This window comes from Antedon mediterranea, chromosome 11 (genome assembly GCF_964355755.1).
Source record: "Antedon mediterranea chromosome 11, ecAntMedi1.1, whole genome shotgun sequence".
NCBI lineage: Eukaryota > Metazoa > Echinodermata > Crinoidea > Comatulida > Antedonidae > Antedon > Antedon mediterranea.
In genome coordinates this window covers 12,803,995-12,823,530 of record NC_092680.1, presented here as the reverse complement: position 1 = coordinate 12,823,530, position 19,536 = coordinate 12,803,995, and the positions used below count along the sequence as shown (strand labels likewise).

Here is a 19,536-nt window from a genome sequence, read left to right as displayed (position 1 = left end):
CCATCTGTGTAGTCAAGTGGATTAGACTTGGACTTTACATGTCGATGTATGGGGTTCGAATCCCAAGAGCAACTTCGTTTATAGTGATTATTTAGGGGTTTAGGTTGAATACAGATCAGTCCGGCCGCGCTTCACTCCGGCCGCGCCTCAATCCGGCCGCGATTCACTCCGGCCGCGATTCATTCCGGCCGCAGCTATGGAGCGCCCAATGAGTCTTTTACAACCGAGACACGTTTTTTGTAGAGAATCAAAATAAACATTTGTAATCATACAGTATATTTTTTCTCTTTCAGGATCACAACAACATCGCAAGTGTTTTAAATTAGGCCTAGGTCTAATGCTAAAACAAAATAATTTATGTGTTTTATCCAATGTAATAGTAGGCTAGTATATTAATTGTAATGTGATTAATTAATGTAATTTATTGCAATGTACCCTATATATGTCATATTATTTTTATCATATATAAATTAAAATATAAAATCATTGTAAATTGGACTGTACAAAAACGATATATTAATATATATATTAATTCTTGATACAATTCCAGGTACGGTAACATTAATTAGATATATGATATTTGATTATTTGAAATAAATTAATTAATATTGTAAATATTGTTATTAACTATAACAAACATCAATAATAATTGATTATTTGAAATAAATGAATTAATATTTTACATATTGTTATTAACTATAATTAGTAAGTATGGGTACTGGCAAGATAAAGTGTTATAAAAATAAGGGTTTTAACTAATTTTTAACGTTAATAAATGTAAAGCTATAAAAATAAATGTACAATCATAGAAAGAAATTAAATATTGTTATTCAAGCATTAATTAGACAGGTATTTGATTATTATTTTATTATTGAATTTAATTAAGTTAAGTTTAGTTTGAAAGAAAAAGCAGTTCCAACTTCTTTGAATGTTATTGTTAATGAAAAAAGTAAAATTGTTGCTAATAAATATTCCACTAGTTCCATTTAAATGCACCAAGAATTTGTTATAACACTGAACAGTATAGAAAACGTAGATATGGGCGCTCCATACTAACGGCCCCTTTGCACAGGAAGTCGAATTGAAAAGCGGCCGGAGTGCATAACATCGCGCTAAACTGATACGGCGGCCGGAGTGAAGCGCGGCCGGAGTGATCGGCTACCTTTAGGTTTAGGCCTAGTTTAGGAAATAGGCCTAGTTCGGCTATCTTTCACATAACATAAGGGATCCCCAACTTAATATGTACAAAAAATAAATTTGGACCCAGCCCAGCAGGGCTAATTTTTTTGTTTAATATAATATAATACTGTTAAAAATAGGCCTATTTATTAATTATATTATGCTATGTCCACCACTCAATTGGTGTTACTGATATACTAAGGCCTATCTATGCCTATCTACTGTTATGAAGATCATATCATATGTTTACTGGTTATGTCACACCAAAATCAGTCCAGGCCAAAATCAGTCCGGCGGACCAGTTTTGGCTGCCAAAATCAGTCCGGGGGACCATTTATGGCTGCCAAAACCTGTCCGGCCGGACCAATTTTGGCCGCCAAAACTGGTCCGGGCAGTAGGACTGTTTTTGGCCGCCAAATATGGTCCGATCTTGCAAATATATGGTGCGCAAAATGAGTCATAATGTATATCATTTAAAAAGGCCATGATTAGTCATTATATTGAAAATTACGGGGTTTTATTGTTATTTTAATAAAATAAATTAAGCCTGTTTTTTTTATCATCATTATTACTATTACTATAGTAGTAACTCATCAATAATTAGTACTAAATTTTAGGTTTTTTGTGTACAATTAATTCTCTGCCTGTTTTTAATCCATTTTTTTCTTTTGTTTTTTTAACATCTTCGTTTCCCCATGATGTTAAAAACAATTTATATACTTTTTTAATTATATATTTGTTTTTTTCTGGTGGAACTAGCCTTAAAGCCCTCCAGGCTTATTTATGTTTCTCCAGCATAAGTGCATTCTAATTACAAAAAAAACCCAAAAAAACACTGTAATATTATTCCACAATGATGTATCTTATGAAAATAAATTGAATTGAATTGAATTTAATTTATTACTAATTTATGGTTAATCAATCAATATCAATTCAGTACAATCATTATACAACAATTATCCAATATTGATTAGGCTGAGGAAGGAAAAAGGCCTCAATCATAAAATAAAATCTGGCTGGCAATATCAGCGTCTCATACCCGTTCATGTGAGTGTGTGGCAGGCTGAAATATGAGTGAACACCTAAGTCATGTTTTTAGATAAAATACATTTATTTATAGTATTTATCCGACAAGATAACTTACTTATATATATCATGGGATATTTTTCTAGCCATAAACAACTTAAAACAGCATCATAGGCCTAGGGAGGCCTAGTAATTCAATTAAAATCGACAGCAGAAAAACCCGGACCGATTTTGGCAGTGGCGGACTGCTTTTGGCCACAACTTTAGGGGTGTGTCGAAAGCGAAGACCTCGAAAGCGAAGATCGAAGACCTCGAAAGCGAAGACCCTACGAAATGGTAGTGTGCACAAAATCCGACCAAAATCGATGATAACACCTTGAATTTACAGATTCCAAAAAAATATTTCGATTTTGATTGTTATGTTATCAAAAAACATGACTTTATCTATGAACAAGCTCACGTGTTTTCGCCAATGGAGTTAATATGTGATATAGTTTTACGAACAAACACATCGCGCTATTTGCAAGGCGACGGACACACAAGAAGGACCTCGAATTGAATGCAATATTAAATGTCACTTTTCCCGATAACTTTGTATTGTAGCACACGTCGCCTACAATTTAAAACCATAGCCAACTGTATAGAAAAGTATAGAAATAAACTAAAATAAAGTAAATAAATTAAAGTAAATTGTAAGAAGTAAAGGATGGCGATAGGCTTATTTAGCCTAATTTTAGAGCCTATAGGCCTATAAAAAGTGTCCGTATCATAGATTTACACTTATTTTTAAAAATGTTATACGCACGCGTTAATACAACTAAGAGATCCTTTTTTTTGCATTTAAATATTATTATGTTGATGTATGTTTATTATCTATAATATTTGCCTATTTGTATGAATAAATACAATAAGATATTTATTTTCTGGAGTTATTCTGTATAGTATTTTAAACTTGTACAGTACATTTTCCCCATTGTAGCCAATACTACAGTATTACTGATTTAATTATTCGCCAGTTTAAAAATGTTTTTCTAATGTATTCCTAATGGACAAATAATATTATCAGTATCGGTTAGTGTGGTTGGTGAAGCGATAGTACTATGTAAAGAAGAAAAATGTAAAATAAATATTTCATTACGTATGAACTACTAAACGAAAACATCCTACCGCAACGTATCGTATTGACGCGCGCGCAACATAAGAAAATACTCTTCCATCTATTTTTGCATCCCCTCTTACGATCGAGAATCATGATGAACGTAAAGCAGTCGGTGTTGAACACGTCGGTTCCCACTTGTGATGACACGCACATTTGTTCTTAAGGCGCACTTTGCGTCGATCTGGAAACTAATTCCAGCTCTTAAAATATTTCCCGGGTCAAATTTGGCAGAATATATTCAAATTATGATTTGACAAGAAGTAAAAAGAACGAACGATATAGGCATCAGCGTTCTGCAAATTTTGGTTATAAATAGGTCGTTTCCTGCGACATATCATCTGTTTCACGGCTTCCATAATTCCGAATAATTATGCCATTATGTCAACGTTCACAAAGATAAAAGCCATTCAAAACAAAGATTGAAATAAAAAATATTCCCTCCAAAATTACAAGTCGCCGATTTTGTTACAATGTGATTAGTGACGATAGTATGTTCACGTTTAATTTATTTTTCAATATTTAAACGGGTATTTATTCATATCGGTATTACGTTTACCGACACTGTCAAAAGATTAGTTTAATGAAGTTCCAGTTCCGCCAACCACAATTTTCCTCATCATCAAATAAAAAACTGACTTTTGTTTTCAAGCATTGCCCGTGGTGAATACAAAAAGAGATACTCTCTATAAATCTTTATTAAGTGATGGTGAATGTTTATCGGGCTTAACCACTCTAACCCCCAACCTTCTATCTCACAAGCTTGTGGTTGAGACGACTATTCAACAGTCTCCCGATTTTCAACAGATTGTCGACGTCCCGCTTCTAAATGTTTGCATCCCTGCCATGAGTGTCCATTAACAAAAGAAAACATAAAATTTTAATTAAGAAACAGGTTACCGGTTGTTGACCATTTAAATATAGAATTGACACTAATACAAACAAATCTAACAGAATTATACTATTATAACGGGTTAACGATCAAGAAAAATTGTCAGAGTGTGATGTCTATCGTTCGTTCTACAGTATTAGCCTTTTGTCAAATCATAATTTGAATACAGTATTATTTTTTACTTTGACAATACAAAGATATAAAATAAAGTTCCGTTAGTTCACGGTAAGCTGTTGGGACGAACTGTCATTGGCCCGGGAAATATTTTAAGAGCTGAAATTGGTTTTCAGATCGACGCAAAGTGCGCCCCCGAGTGCGCCGTAAGAAAATAACGTTGCGTGTCATCACAAGTGGGAACAGATGTGTTCAACACCGTTTCTGCTTTATTATGTTCATCATGATTCTCGATCTTAAGAGGGGATGCAAAATAGATAGAAGATAGATAGATAGATTTTCTGTTGCGTGCGCCAATGATACGTTGCGGCAGAATTTTTTTTGTTTAGTGGTTCATACGTTGGTTAATGAAACATGAAATATTTATTTTCCTTAAAAGGAAAATAAATATTTCATTAACCAAAAAAAATTTAAATTTTTCTTTACATCATCTGTCGCTTCTCCAACCACACTAAATATTCTGATACTGATATAGGCCCTATTATTTGTCTATTATGAATACATTAGAAAACATTTTGAAACTGGCGATTAAGTAAAATAGCAATAGTTACAATGGGAAAATGTAAAAGTTTAAATACAATACAGGAAAATGAATATCTTATTGTATTTATTCATACATTTAGATAATAAACAATAGGCAAATATTATAGATAAAAAACACATAGCAACATATTTAAATGCAAAAAAGATCTCTGTACCTAACATTTAAAAGCAGTGTAAAATCTATGATACGGACACTTTTTATAGGCCTATAGGCTCTAAAATAAACCTAAATACCAGGCCTACCGCCATCCTTTACTTCTTACAATTTACTTACTGTAGTTTATTTCTATACTTATAAACAATTGGCTATGATTTTAAATTGTTATCGGAACAAGTGACATTTCATGTGCGAGGTTCTTCTTGTGCATCCGTCGCCTTGCAAATAGCGCGATGTGTTTGTTCGTAAAACTATATCACATATTAACTCCATTGGCGAAAACACGTGAACTTGTTCATAGATAAAGTCATGATTTGTTATAATATAACGATTAAAATTGAAATATTTTTTCAGGATCTGTAAATTCAAGGTGTTATCACGATTTTGTATGATTTTGGTCGGATTTTGTGCACACTACCATTTCGTAGGGTCTTCGCTTTCGAGGTCTTCGTTCGGTCTTCGATCTTCGCTTTCGAGGTCTTCGCTTTCGACACACCCACAACTTTAGAGCCAAAACTGGTCCGGCCGGACCGATTTTGGCCCCGGACCATATTTGTCGTGACACCTACACAAACCTAGGCCTAGAGCTAGGCCTAGTAGTAGTAGGCCTATCCAAAAACAGCTAAGGCTAATGAGTGACCACCCGAACCGAGCCAGGTTAGACAATAACAATTACTCACCACTACTCGCAGCTTCTGCCACCTTCCACACGGACTTTCTTCTAAAACCTTACTTTCATCTTCACTATCATCCCCACTATCATGAGGAGACTGGTTCTTTTCTTCACTACCGCCCGTTGGAGGTTTTGTTTGGGCCATTTCTAAACAAGAAATTGTATTTTAGCTCAGTTACAAGTTTCAATACATCTCGTTATGCACTCATTCATTGAATATTTGAGAACTTGCCCAACGCGTCCGCCGCCGCGCCTGTGTGTGTGTGGTAAACATACACGTACACACGACAATATCGAGACAAACACACACAACTACTCGAGCGCGGTGATGATAAATTGAGGGCGCTAAACATAAAATTTATGAGATCAAATACACAGCTGCAGCAGTAGGGATGTTGGTGGACAGAAAAAAAAAAGATGTTAAAGTGTGCTCTCCTTGCATCAGCACTAAGGCCCTGTACAGCCTTTTGGGGTCGTTTCCAGCACATCATCAGATGCATTGATGTTGTTGCCTCATGATGTATGGTGGAAAGGGCGTATAACTCTGTGAACCCCAAACACAGCCGCATACCTTTAACTCTATTCCACCGACCAGTGTGGGAAGCGAACCCACAGCATTCGTGTTTCACGACGCCCAGTCGTCTGAGCTAACTGGTCATCTTGCCTTTTTTTTCTTCTTCAAGACGGATTTCTTTATTATAACAATCCTGTTCGTAATCATGACTGGGACCAATGTATGGAAAAATAGTTTTCCTACGTCAATCTTCTCAGACACATGCAGCAGATTTCAGGGAAATGATATGAAATCACAACACAGTCTTTAAACCAAGGCAATCTAACAACAGTATGCCGAGCTCCGGAGATCAAAGGGGTTATCTGTGGCTGCGATCATTAATACCAGCCATCACTAAGCAGAGAATATGTACATAGTACAGTACTGAGTGATGGTATTTGTCGCAGCCAGACATAAGATCAAAGGACAATTACAAGTTCCTATATATTGGCAAGGCGAGCTAAGTGTCCTGTTGTTAGATAGCCTTTTTCTAACACAACAAACAAGTTAGATAGAAACATGTTGTCTCATTTAATTGTTTGCATGCAGTTTACAACAATCACTATACAGTACTCGCATTTCTTTAAAAATAATATTTACAGAGTTTACACATTGTGTACAAAAGTTATTTACAAAATATGGCTAAAACACAGTAGATTAAATTGTTACAGGTTCCCTATTTTGATAAACGTATAAAGTAATATATTCATAGTATTGTATGTAATACTTTTGTATAACAATTGAAATGGGAAATATCAACTATATTATAACTATTACTAATATAGTTATTATCTTTTGGTGAGAACATAACTAAAGTAATGAAGATAAACCTGACAGCAGATTGTAAAATAAATGTATTATGTATTTGAAATTAAACAGATCTGGCAGGTAGTTAATTAAGCAAAATGAATACTGTATACATATTATGTTGTGATGTTGTTACTAAATATTAAATACATAAACCAGTATACATTCAAGCCTGGAGCCACAAAAGGGCAAAAATCATCAAAAACTGGGCTAGTAAGGTATGCCCATTTACCATTACCACGACTGGTATCTATTTCTTCAGGCAGGTTGGTAGGTTGTTCAAACCGTTTGGCTACAGGCTTGGAAATTGATTTGGCAGCATTGAAAATAAAATGACAATCCTTATTAGTTTGTAAAAAAGAAAGTAATAAGGAGACTGATATATGCAGCAATAAATATAAGTAAGCTTATTAAGCATAACAATATGCAAAAAAACATATCCAGGGATAGATATTTATTTATTATGTTTTAGCGCTCCCCCATTAAAACAACCCTGGATTGGTCCGTCCCTGACAAAATATCACTTGTACTACATCAGATGAATCAGTGTACATCTGGACCTACTTGTCTTTGGTATCCTTAGATCCTGTAATGTAAGATAAGAAAACATTAAAATAAGAAATCGATATTGGTACATCATCTGAAATATTGTGAATAATATTAAATAATATTCAATTTTTTTTATAGAGAAGTATTTATTTATTTTATTTAAAACATATATTTAGACAGGATAAAAAATAGGTTTAACAAACCTTTTCCTATTATTCTTGTACTTCTCTTCCTAGTCATACGTCCATCAGTATCTGCTCCTTGTTCTGCATGCTGGTCGCGATTGCTCCCGGAATCCTCTCTTTCTCTGAGACGTGCTGGGTGATCAGCTGGTGATTTGTTTCGTGTTGCCCTTCTAGCTCGAGTAGCTGGCGGCTCATCCACTTGAAGGGTGCACTGTCGACTTGGTGTTGATCTCTCAGACAGTGGACGGCTGGCTTCTTCTGCAGCTCTTCTTTTAGGTGTAGTTCTTCTTTCAACTGGTGATGATTTTGTGCTGTCTTTAGAACTTGCAGGAGATGTGTCAGGAGGACTTTTTGATGTATTAACCGTTGGAGTCTCAATTTTTTTAACTATATGTGCACTTTCTTGTTTTGCCTCTGTTGTCTCTTTCAGATTAGTAGGTTTTATTTCACTGTTTTGTGGATTTGTTATTGGTTCAGATATACTTGCGGCCTCACCAGCAGTCTGGGCTTCACTTTCAAGTTTAAATGGAAATTGATGAGTGTCTTTGCATTTAGCAATGTCCATGAGTTCTACCTTTGAAGGCAGTAGTGTCGGCATAGTTGCAACCGAACTTTCTTCAGATTCCAAAGACATGTCTCCAGCAGTCTGGCCCTTCTCAGATGAAATATTTCCTACTTCAATAGTTGATTCTCTAACAAGAAGTGGCAAGGGCCTGTGATCATCAGAGTCTGTTAGATCAGCATTTGCAGATTTCTTCAAGTCTTCTTCTTGTTTTGTTTCACTGTCTACTTTCAACACCTTAGGAGGCGGATCGCAAAGAGTATTATCATCATACTTTCTTTTTAATTGCACAGAAGACGAATTTTGTGTTAAATCAGGCTGCGACATTTCTTCTTTTACAGTCAATTGTTCTCTCACTGCATCATCACTGATACTACGCTCAACAGTCGACGTAGATCTGTCACTCTCTTTATGTTGTATTGGTTGTTCTGCAAGAACACTTAACTTAGGGGAGTCAATTTGTTCAGGTGTTTCTTCCATCAGTACTGACAAGTCTGGTGGTACTTCTGTGGTTTGAGGAAGTTTCACAGGTGTCTGTTCAACTTCCGGTGGTTTTGTAGGTGTTAAATTCGGCTGCTCATCACCTGTCGGTGATACATTAGATTCTGTTGAGGCTAGACTAACATTTGGTAAAACTGAAGGTAGCAAAGGTGTTGATTTAACAACTTCTGGAGCAGTAACTGGTGAAACCTTAACAGTGATAGGTTTGGTATGAGCATCTGGTCCTAAAGGGTTTGCATACAGAGGAAGATTAGTTGGAGAGGGTGTACTTGTTGTAGCTGCAGCAGGTATTACGACTGGCTGTGATGTTGAAGGTCTGTTTTCCGATGGGCTCTGCATTCTTGGTGTCATGCCTGCATTGTATGCTGATTTTGCAATTGAGCTTAATAGAGCACTAGCACTCATACCCATGCCTGATGGACTGGATGTAGTAGGAGATGGAGTCTGATTGATAAATGACGCACTAGTTAAAGGTAATCTTGGAAACTCACTTCCTTGCTGTGTAACAGGCGATACAGACCTTGCTCTCTTATCAAACTGACCTGATTTTTGAGTTTCAGAATTTGTTAAATTTCCAGTTGAGCCGTGACCCGGAGGAGGCATGCAGCTAGGTAATAATAACGATTTTGGTGAATACATCTGTTTCTGCTGAGGGAGCTGTTTTGGAACTAACTGTGGCATCAGAGGCTGAGAAGCACTGGAAACAGTTGTCTTGGGAACGTACTCAGCATTTAATTCAGCAACATCTTTGCTAATCTCCTGCTGTTGAGGTAAAGAACTATTTTCATTATCATGCGTCATTCTCTCAAGAGTCGGCATCTTTATTGAATCAACACTTATGTTCTCTGACGGAACTCCATGAGATCCAACCGGTTCGCTTACACTTCTTGTTAGGTTAATCATACCAGAGTTATTCCGCATCGAATCCATATGAATCATTTGCATTAAAATACTAGATTTATCAGAAACCTTTTGTTCTTGTACAACACCTTGATTTAAGTTCTGAGTTGGTGCATTGACATTCATACCAAATATATTCTTTCTATGCAACTCATCAACTGATACAGGTGGGTTGTTAAGTTTCTTATCAACAACAGCACTTGCAGAATTATATTGTGATATAAAATTTGTGTTTTGACATGGTCCTTCTGTACTTGGCATTGATACATAATGAGCACCAGTCTCAAAAGGTGGCATATCAGCTCCAACTGTACCTTGAGAACTGCCAGATTTTGAAGCTGCTTCTACAGGAAGAGAGAATGAAGACGGTTGATGTGAGTTCAATGAGTTGCTTGAAGGACCACCTTCAGGTAAAACTTGAGTTTTAAATTGGCTATTTTCATCCCCTTTTAAGGTCAACTTTTTATCTCCGTTTCCTGTAGTGGTGTGAGTGTGTATCGAATATCGGTCTTTACCATGTATTGGAAGAATGGTTGAGCTCCATGACGCAATATTCTGAGTATCTCCAGCCATAAACATATCATGTGGCTGTTTAGTAAGCTGTATAACTGGTGATTTCTGCTGTTTAACATCACCAGATTTAACCGTTTCACCAAGAGGAACTTTAATAGAATCCATTTCTTTTAGTTGGGTTGGATCTTTCTTCAATAGCATTTCATTGGATATAACTTCCGTTTGTTTGTTGTCTTTGGAGAAGAGATTTGCCATTCTGTTGCTCGTTTCCATTCCTGCTTCATTTGCCACCTTCTCTGCCATTGCAAGCAAGTCTTTTTCTGCATCACTTATGCCATCTAAAGTTGTCTCATCAAATGGCATAACCATATTGTTTTGTGGCTTTGCTGGAAACCTTGGTATGGAAGGAAACATAATATTTGTTGGAGGCAAGTGAGTAGCATGTGGTATTTGATGATTTCCTCTGTAACGAACCGGTGACTTTCCAGGCATCATACCGACTGGTGGTGTTTGCATCATATTTCCACTGGGTCCTGGCATCATCCCCTTATTACCTGGATGAGATACATCTGCTGGTAACGGCATTCTAAATTGTGCAAGATTTGAGGTTGGAATATTTACCATGTTAAATGGCAAGTTTCCAGGAGCTGGTTGTCTTTGAGGAAACATATTTCCTGGATTGAAATTTGCACCATGTGCAAAATCAATTCCTTGATTTGAAGGTGTTTGGCCTGGAGTAATATTTGATGGAAAGTACTGATTAAGTTGTGTCTGCTGCTGTTGTTGTAATTGAAGAGGAAATGGTAGCTGATTTCGAATTTGAGTTGTAGGAGTAAGGAACTGTCTTTGGCCTTGTTGCATCATCGGATTTAATCCTTGTTGATATACAGCTGTTGGACCTGCTGATGTCGGAACCTGACTTTGTTGTAGTGACGTTGGTAATCCATGTGGTATGTTTGCATTAGTCATACCAGGAGCTGCAAACGGTAACTTATTTGGTCCAGGAGATTGCATACCTGAAAGTCTTACTGGTGGCGACATGTTGTTACTCAAAGGAGTTGGCGTACGACGGCATTGCTCTATTTGTCCATATGATGCACCTAAACCAGGCTGCAAGACTGAACTGGGCTGTTGCAATGACATGACTCCAGCAGCGTTACTAGCAGGGATATTCTGTTGTGCACTGAACAGATTATGAGTTCCATCTCCAGTTGGTTGATTAATTTGATTTTCATCAGAGTGTGGTTGAAAATGTTGAGTCGCAACAGGTTGGCTTACGTTTTGCTGTCTGTTTGGTGTTTGACTGCGAACAGCTGAAGTCATTAACACGTTAGATTGGGGTGATGACATATGAGATGGGATAGAAGAAACAACTTGACTTGTAGGTAGAGGAGGGAGACCAATAGACTCGGGTAGCATTCTGGTAATTTCACTAGCTGGAGGCATTGGGGGAAGGCCTTGAGATAATGTAGATTGAGGCATATTATTCATCTTCTTAGAATTTAATATAGCAGCATGCTGGAGTGTACTGGCCAATGATGTAGGAATACCGCCACGATTTGAGAATGGAAACTGCGTACCAGGTATTTCACGTTGTAACAGATTTACTAACAATGGGCTTGTGATAGACACATCTGGCTTTTTAACTGCCAGGTTAGATGTTGTGGTAGGTTGTGTTTGGTCAACAAATTGCGCAGACGTTGCCACTGGCTGATTATGGTTTGCGACTGAGTGACCAGAGTTAGTTGCAGGAATCATTTGATTGATTGGTGGAGCAATAGATTTCATATCACTTTTTGAAATGTCTGTATGTTTAGGCTGAACATCAGTAGTTTCTGTTTCATCCTTATCTTTCTCACTACCTTTCTTTTTAGCTTTTGGTCTTGATCTTCTCTTTTTCTTTGGTCTGATATCTGATGGTGGGCTCATATTTAGGCCAAATCTTTGAATTTCACCTGGATAAAAGAACTGAGGCATTTGATTGAAAGGCGGTACATTTGGATTCATTCCTTGTTGCATTGCATGAATATTAGGCTGCATACCTCCCTGGATTCCTGGCTGCATACCTCCCTGGATTCCTGGCTGCATACCTCCCTGGATTCCTGGCTGCATATTACTCTGGATACCTGGTTGCATACCTCCCTGGATACCTGGTTGCATACCTCCCTGGATACCTGGCTGCATACTTCCCTGGATACCTGGCTGCATATTACCCTGCAATCCTGGAGGTATGTTTCCTTGCATTCCTGGTGGCATTCCGCTTTGAATGCTTTGCTGCATTCCTGGTTGCATGTTCATTTGCATTCCAGGTGGCATGTTCCCTTGTAATCCAGGTGGCATGTTTCCTTGCATTCCTGGCTGCATAGCTGCTTGTAATCCCAGGGGCATAGGACCTCCTTGCATGTTTGACTGCATATTAGGATGCATACCTTGTTGAACACTAGTTTGTATGTTTGTTTGCATTGCTGACTGTCTGCCAGACTGCATGGTAGTTTGAATGCTGGATGGAATCCCACCTTGGAGGCTGCCTTGCATGTTTGGAGATGACATTCCAGGTTGAATGTTACCACCTGTTTGTATGTTACCATGCATTCCTTGTCCTTGCATGTTCTGTTGAATACCTTGTTGCAAATTAAACTGCACCCCTGGTTGGATGCCAGGTTGCATTCCTGCAGGGACATTTCCCTGTGTTATGTTTCCTTGCATTCCAACCGGAAGATTTCCTTGCATCCTTGGCATCTGGACTTGGCCCCATGGGAAATTAGGACGCATTCCACCAAAATTTATTGTGTTCACCTGCTGCTGCTGCTGATTGGCCACTGTCATTCTAATTTGAGAGGAAGTAGGAGGTGCTGATGACATCACAGATTTTCCCAGTCCCACTGAGGTCAAAGGTAGAACATGATGAGAAATGGATGACGACAATTGAGGTGGTGGAATATTAACCTGATCATTGTTCTCAATTTGTACTGATAAAATGCCTAAATTCTGTAGTACTTGGCTGTCAGTCTGTGCCAATTGTTGAAGGCGTTGTGCTGCTTCAGGTGGGATGTTAAAGGTCACTCTGACACTATTCCATGGTTCTATCTTTGAAATAGAAAGTGAATCATCATCTGGAAAAAAAAACCACAGACAGTTATCAACATTTTTTCCAAAATAATGTTTCTTTTATATAATCAATCAAACTTAACATCAGTCTTTCACATGATATGTAAACTGATTTTTAAATTTTTATTTATTTCATACACATCCAACAGCAAGTAACTCACAATTACAGGATGGTATACACTATTTTATAATGTATTGTGCTTATAAACTAAGTCTCATTTAAACCCTGGGCCTTAGGATTGAAAGGCTAACAGGTTTAACCAAATTACAGCTTCACTATATTTTTTATGATCATTTTGTGACATTGAGCACTCAGTTAGTTATTGTTTAAATACCTTCTTGGTAGGTAGTGAATCAATTCATTATTGTATAACATGTTATTGTAAGTACCAGTAAGTGTATAGCAATTAATTGAATAGATTACATGAGCATACAAAATCATAAAATAAAAAACCTTTACCACTTTCTGATAGCTCAGTCAGTTGAAGTCTAATTTTCTGGAGTTTTTCTGTCAAATCAGTGTCATTTATATTGCCTTTACAAGTTATAACAAGACTAGATGACTCAGTCCCATTGGTGTCAGGAGCTAATGCCATCTATAAAAATAGATAATAAATATTTAAAAAAAAACAAATTGGTCTGGTGAGCTACAGTAGTCTGTAATCTAGCTTTTATAATAAGGCTTTATAATATATATTATTGATTATTAATAATATTATATATTATACAGATATTGACTGCTTAGAGGTTAAATATAAGATTTGACATCCCCGTGGGAATGATATTAAGTTCGAGGGAATATATATTTCCCTCAGCTGGCGCTTCGGGAAATATATATTCCCTCGAACTTAATATCATTCCCACGGGGATGTCAAATCTTATATTTAACCGATATAAAAGGCAATATCTGTTATATTATATAGCCAAGAACAAGTCTGCTGGGTTGGGTGAAGCTAGTAGGCTAGCTAGGCCTCCTTATAGTAGGCCTATTTGTATTGTATTTAAAACAAGCCTGCCTAGACACCTTACCTTGCGAAGAATAATATACAGATAATTACTAATTAATGATTCCTTGGCAATAAAATATTCACTTAGGCCTAGGTCGTTTAAATTAACAGAAGAATTTCCATCAATAAGCCTATTAATAATAATATTATAATCAGGTAGGCCGAATAAACAATTCGTCGTCTTCTCGATCTTCGAGGAGCCGAATCACCGGATGTTCAGCGCGTACTAGTTACTAGGTTACTACCGTGAGTATTGACCAATCATAAACGGTGTTTCATCACATTTAGGGTGGACCTATAACAAATGAGGGCGCTATGTATGCATAGCTTAAATAGTTTAGAAGATTAATTTCTTCAAGCAAATTCCGTGGCCCAGCGGATGAAACGTTGTCTTGCGATGGAGTGACAATTCCACCCGAGTTCAAGATCGAGTAGATGACTTTTGTTTATTTATCGGCAAACTCGAGTGTTGCACACGAAAATTACACAGTCAATATCATCGTACTCGAGAATTTATATGATTAATGACAGGGGACACGATTATTACGCGAAAATTACACAGTCAATATCATCGTTCTCGAGGATATATACGATTTACGATCCTCGCAGCGGTAGTCATGTGATGCAGTTTCAACCAATCACGTTCGCGTATTTACATAGGCTATGTAATATATATATATATATGTCTTTTTCATGATGGAAGACATCTCACATTCATCTTCAATCAATGACAATCAATGCTGTGAATACAGTGAAATGTAGCCAAAAAAAATACGCCGTGGTTAGGATTCCAGCACCGGAACTTAACTGCCCTGCGTTAGGAAATCTGACACGCTATTGCACATGCCCAGAGCGAGGTAATCGGCGACTCATACTTACCAACAGGGATGGATCATTTCATAGATGCGCCACAACGAACTAGCCTAGATGCCTACTATTACTAATACGGATCCACTAATATATTTAATACTAGGCTAGGGATACCTGCTTCATTCATATATAAACTTCATATAATTACAAAATAAAAGATTTCATATAACGCATTATACACTGTACATAACATGCAATCACAAGTTGATTTGTTGACGGCAGCCACCGCGTGGATGTGACAAAACTGTTCGGGAAGTCGGGGTCGCAACGCTAATTACAGCATTACGATTCTTAGATAGATACTGATTCTTATTAATATCATAGGCCCGTAATAATAATTATTTTAACGCGTGGCGTAGTCGTATTTTAATTATTAATTCATGTATGGCCTAGGCCAAGTTTCATCCATCGCTCTCGCAACGACTATCTAGGCTACAGTAAATCCCTATAACTCTCTGACTCTCGGTGGTGTGGTGTGTGGTTATATAAGTTCTTTGGAGGTATAGTGCAAGCTATAAATTCACTTCCCAGAGTTCTGGGCATGCGCAATAGCGTGTCGGATTCCCTAACGGTGGGCAGTTGAGTTCCGGTGCCGGAATCCTAACCACGGTGAAAAAAATTAAGTTTTCTGTAGTGTAGACCACATGACCATGCATGATGTTTGTTAAAAAATCCTCCTCCTGACCTACTATAGTATAAATACATTATTTTTACGCCGTGGTTAGGATTCCGGCACCGGAACTCAACTGCCCAGCGTTAGGGAATCCGACACGCTATTGCGCATGCCCAGAGCGAGGTAATCGGCGACTCTATACTCTATCATCTACAGACTAACAGCAAAGATACCACACTATCTTTGCTAACAGCGATGGATCAATTCATAGCTGCGCCACGGCGAAGCGAACTAGCCTAGCCCATCCCCATTCATATATAATGACATGACTAGTTTTATGATTTTCAAGTACAAAATAAAAGATTTCATATAAACGCATTATGGTGTAATAACATACACTCGTATACAAGTTGATTTGTTGACGGCAGCTGCCGCGCGGATATGATGTGAAAAAAACAGAACTGTTCGGGAAGTCGGGGTCGCAACGCTACGCTATATTCACTTTCGTACATTTCTTGAAATACGCAAGCGTTATGCCTCTCTGCACTGGGTAGGCCCATGGAGTAATTACTCCATGGTAGGCCTGTGTTTTTCTCCCGTTCCGAACTTCATACTTCCTCTGTCTAATAAAATTACAGCATTACGATTCTTAGATAGATTTATAACAACGTCCGACTCTCGGTGGTGTGGTGGTGCGCGGTCTGTGGCACTAGTGCAAGCTATAATTACTTCACTCTGGGCATGCGCAATAGCGTGTCGGAATGGGACTAACGGTGGGCAGTTGAATTCCGGTGCCGGAATCCTAACCACGGCGTTATTTTTATACCCCCTGAACCTGATTGATACTGATACTATGATACCCTAGTTAGATAGGCCTAACTAGACTAGCCCTATTCTAGACCTTCTTATTTTATATTATGCGGCGGGCCAAGGCCTCTCTACTATCTATCTAGCTAAAAAAACCTAGGCCTACCTTATACTAGCTGGGCCTCTAGGCTAGAGGTCCTAGACTAGGCCTAGCTAGCTATGCCCAGCCTAGCCTGGCTAGCCTACCTGGTCCTGGTCCTAGCCTAGCTAGGCCTCTAGTTAGGGCCGGCCTAGGAGGCCTAGCTAGGCCTGGCTGGCCCTACTAGGGCCTCCTAGGCCTAGTTAATTACGGCGGGCCTGGACTAACTAGCCTAGCTAGGTAGAGTAACAATGCATTTCATTTTAGTAATATTTACTCTGCGTAAGAAAGATGGTAATTAAAAGTAATCTACTACGTCTTTTCTGCCATCAAGACCAGAAATATAGACTTTCGACGAGAATAATTTTCATGAAAAAAAGATAACAAGACGCCACCAACAGCAAAAAATTGACGCGTGTGCGCATGAAAAAAACAATCAAACCAACCTTGTATAAACAGAGGGCGCTAAACAGGAAATATAATTTATTTATTACTATGAGACTTATATTATACTAGTTATATTTGGTGTTTTAAAACAAGTAATGAATCTTTTAAACTCTAACGGCGCGCCATAGAGAGAGGCCACCTTTTGTTGCTCACCGGACCGTGTAAATGATTGTTTTTTCAATAGTATGTGGAGATATATATATTCAGAGCGTCATTTCGGAGCATTTCGACGATCAAGCATTCTCTACTTCTACGGAGCGCCATTTATGCCTTTATTTACTTATATAGAAATAGTACTACGGTAGCTGCTCCCAGTGGACCAAATTTAGCACTAGTGGAGCGCAGTGATATAAAATAGAAATAAGTCACTGAATTTTAATATCTTTTCGTATGTTAATACACTGTGCTCAAGTGAACCCAATTTGGATCCAGTGGAGCACAGTGATATAAAATAGAAATAAGTCACTAAATTTTAATATCTTTTCGTATGTTAATACACTGTGCTCAAGTGGACCCAATTTGGAGCCAGTGGAGCACAGTGATATAAAATAGAAAAAAGTCACTGAATTTTAATATCATTTCGTATGTTAATACACTGTGCTCAAGTGGACCCAATTTGGCGAAAGGAGAGCATAGTGATATAAAATATAGAAATAAGTCATTGAATGTTAATATATTTTTGTATGTTAATAAACTGTGCTCAAGTGGACCTAATTTGGCGCCAGTAGAGCACAGTGATATAAAATATGGAAAAAGTCACTGAATTTTAATATCTTTTCGTATAATATACACTATGCTCAAGTGGACCCGATTTGGAGCCAGGGGAGCACTATGATATAAAATAGAAATAAGTCACTGAATTTTAATATCTTTTCGTATGTTAATACACTGTGCTTACGTGGACCCAATTTGGCGCGCGCGCCAGTGAGCACAGTAATATAAAATAGAAAAAAGTCACTAAATTTCTTTAGTAAGTAGTATCTTATAAGCAAACGCAAGTTATTAAAATCACTGACGTGGCTTGAAACTATTTTTTCTTTTGGTTTACGGATGGAGTAACCGATATTGAACAAATATACCAAGTTTGAAATATTTTTTAATTCCAGAAGTATTTTTTCTCGATGTTTTTGTATTTGACTGTGACTATTTCCCTGTGCTCCCATTGGTGCCAAATTGGGTCCACTTGAGCACAGTGTATTGAAATACGAAAAGATATTATAATTTCGTTAGACAGTGTATTAACATACGAAAAGATATTAAAATTCAGTGACTTTTTTCTATTTTATATCACTGTGCTCCCCTGCCTCCAAATTGGGTCCACTTGATCACAGTGTATTAACATACGAAAAGATATTCAAATTCAGTGACTTTTTTCTATTTTATATCACTGTGCTCCCCTGCCTCCAAATTGGGTCCACTTGAGCACAGTGTATTAACATACGAAAAGATACTAAAAATCATTGACTTATTTCTATTTTATATAAACGTGCTCTCCTGGCTCCAAATTGGGTCCACTAACTTGAGCAGTGTTATTAACATACGAAAATATATTAAAATTCAGTGACTTATTTCTATTTTATATCACTGTGTATGGAAAGCCAAACCCGCCAAAAATACATAATACATACCATCCACCAATAATTAATTCGTACAAAATTCAAACCATCCAATATTATCTCATGCAGTTCAATGAAAACTTAAACCATTCACCTAGTATCTACACCATCCAATACAATGTGTGACCATCTACCACTAGCCCAAACGACAATACGCCGAACAAACTACCCATAACACAAACCATCTAAAGAATGTTGAGCCCAGGCAGCAATAATTGAATTAATCTAACGTTAATACAAGTATATATTAGCCAACTCATTTATCAACATTTCATGTAGTTCATGAACATTTCAAACAAAGCATCTTAATTATAGTTCATTGAATTCTAATTCTAATACATTGCCTGTTTTATACACCGTTCGTCTGTTCAACAGTTTAAACAACTGTTTTGCACACGATACGCCCGTTCGTGAGTTCAAACCATGATATTTGAAGCATCGACTTTCCAAATGGCGATTTTTCGCACCGAACGTATTTTCTTGAGTTAAAGTGGTTGCATTTCAATCACTTACTTTCGATTGGCCAGTATTACACACCGTTCGCTTGTTCGTGTTCAAA

At 37.4% G+C, this 19,536-nt stretch overlaps 2 protein-coding genes across 4 annotated transcripts in view; both read right to left on the bottom strand.

The window, feature by feature from the left end:
• LOC140062837 (nuclear receptor-binding protein-like) overlaps nt 1-6,071 on the bottom strand; it is a 42,008-nt gene extending 35,937 nt beyond the window's left edge. For both annotated transcript variants that reach the window (XM_072109198.1, XM_072109199.1), the window contains exon 1: nt 5,808-6,071. In XM_072109198.1, the coding sequence (XP_071965299.1) occupies nt 5,808-5,945 (138 nt within the window). In that variant the 5' untranslated portion in view covers nt 5,946-6,071. The remainder of the gene's footprint in view (nt 1-5,807) is intronic.
• Nucleotides 6,072-7,338: 1,267 nt separating this feature from the next.
• LOC140062836 (uncharacterized) lies at nt 7,339-17,314 on the bottom strand. 2 transcript variants are annotated; one of them, XM_072109196.1, is made up of 4 exons: nt 17,192-17,314; nt 13,939-14,074; nt 7,913-13,483; nt 7,339-7,746 (listed from the first exon to the last, which is right to left on the bottom strand). In XM_072109196.1, exons 2-4 carry the CDS (start codon nt 14,072-14,074, stop codon nt 7,721-7,723), a joined length of 5,733 nt encoding a protein of 1,910 aa, XP_071965297.1. In that variant the 5' UTR covers nt 17,192-17,314; the 3' UTR covers nt 7,339-7,720. The 2 variants fall into 2 exon arrangements, with proteins under 2 accessions (XP_071965297.1, XP_071965298.1); XM_072109197.1 differs by having other exon boundaries at nt 17,231-17,314.
• Nucleotides 17,315-19,536: the final 2,222 nt, after the last annotated feature.

Bases quoted from the DNA above. Each gene is read 5' to 3' on its own strand.
- LOC140062836 (XM_072109196.1), bottom strand. From the start codon at position 14,074: ATGGCATTAGCTCCTGACACCAATGGGACTGAGTCATCTAGTCTTGTT. The intron at 13,484-13,938 runs GTAAAGGTTTTT...TTTTTTTTCCAG, and splicing joins GACTGAGCTATCAGAAAGTG to ATGATGATTCACTTTCTATT. The intron at 7,747-7,912 runs GTTTGTTAAACC...CTTACATTACAG, and splicing joins TACAAGAATAATAGGAAAAG to GATCTAAGGATACCAAAGAC.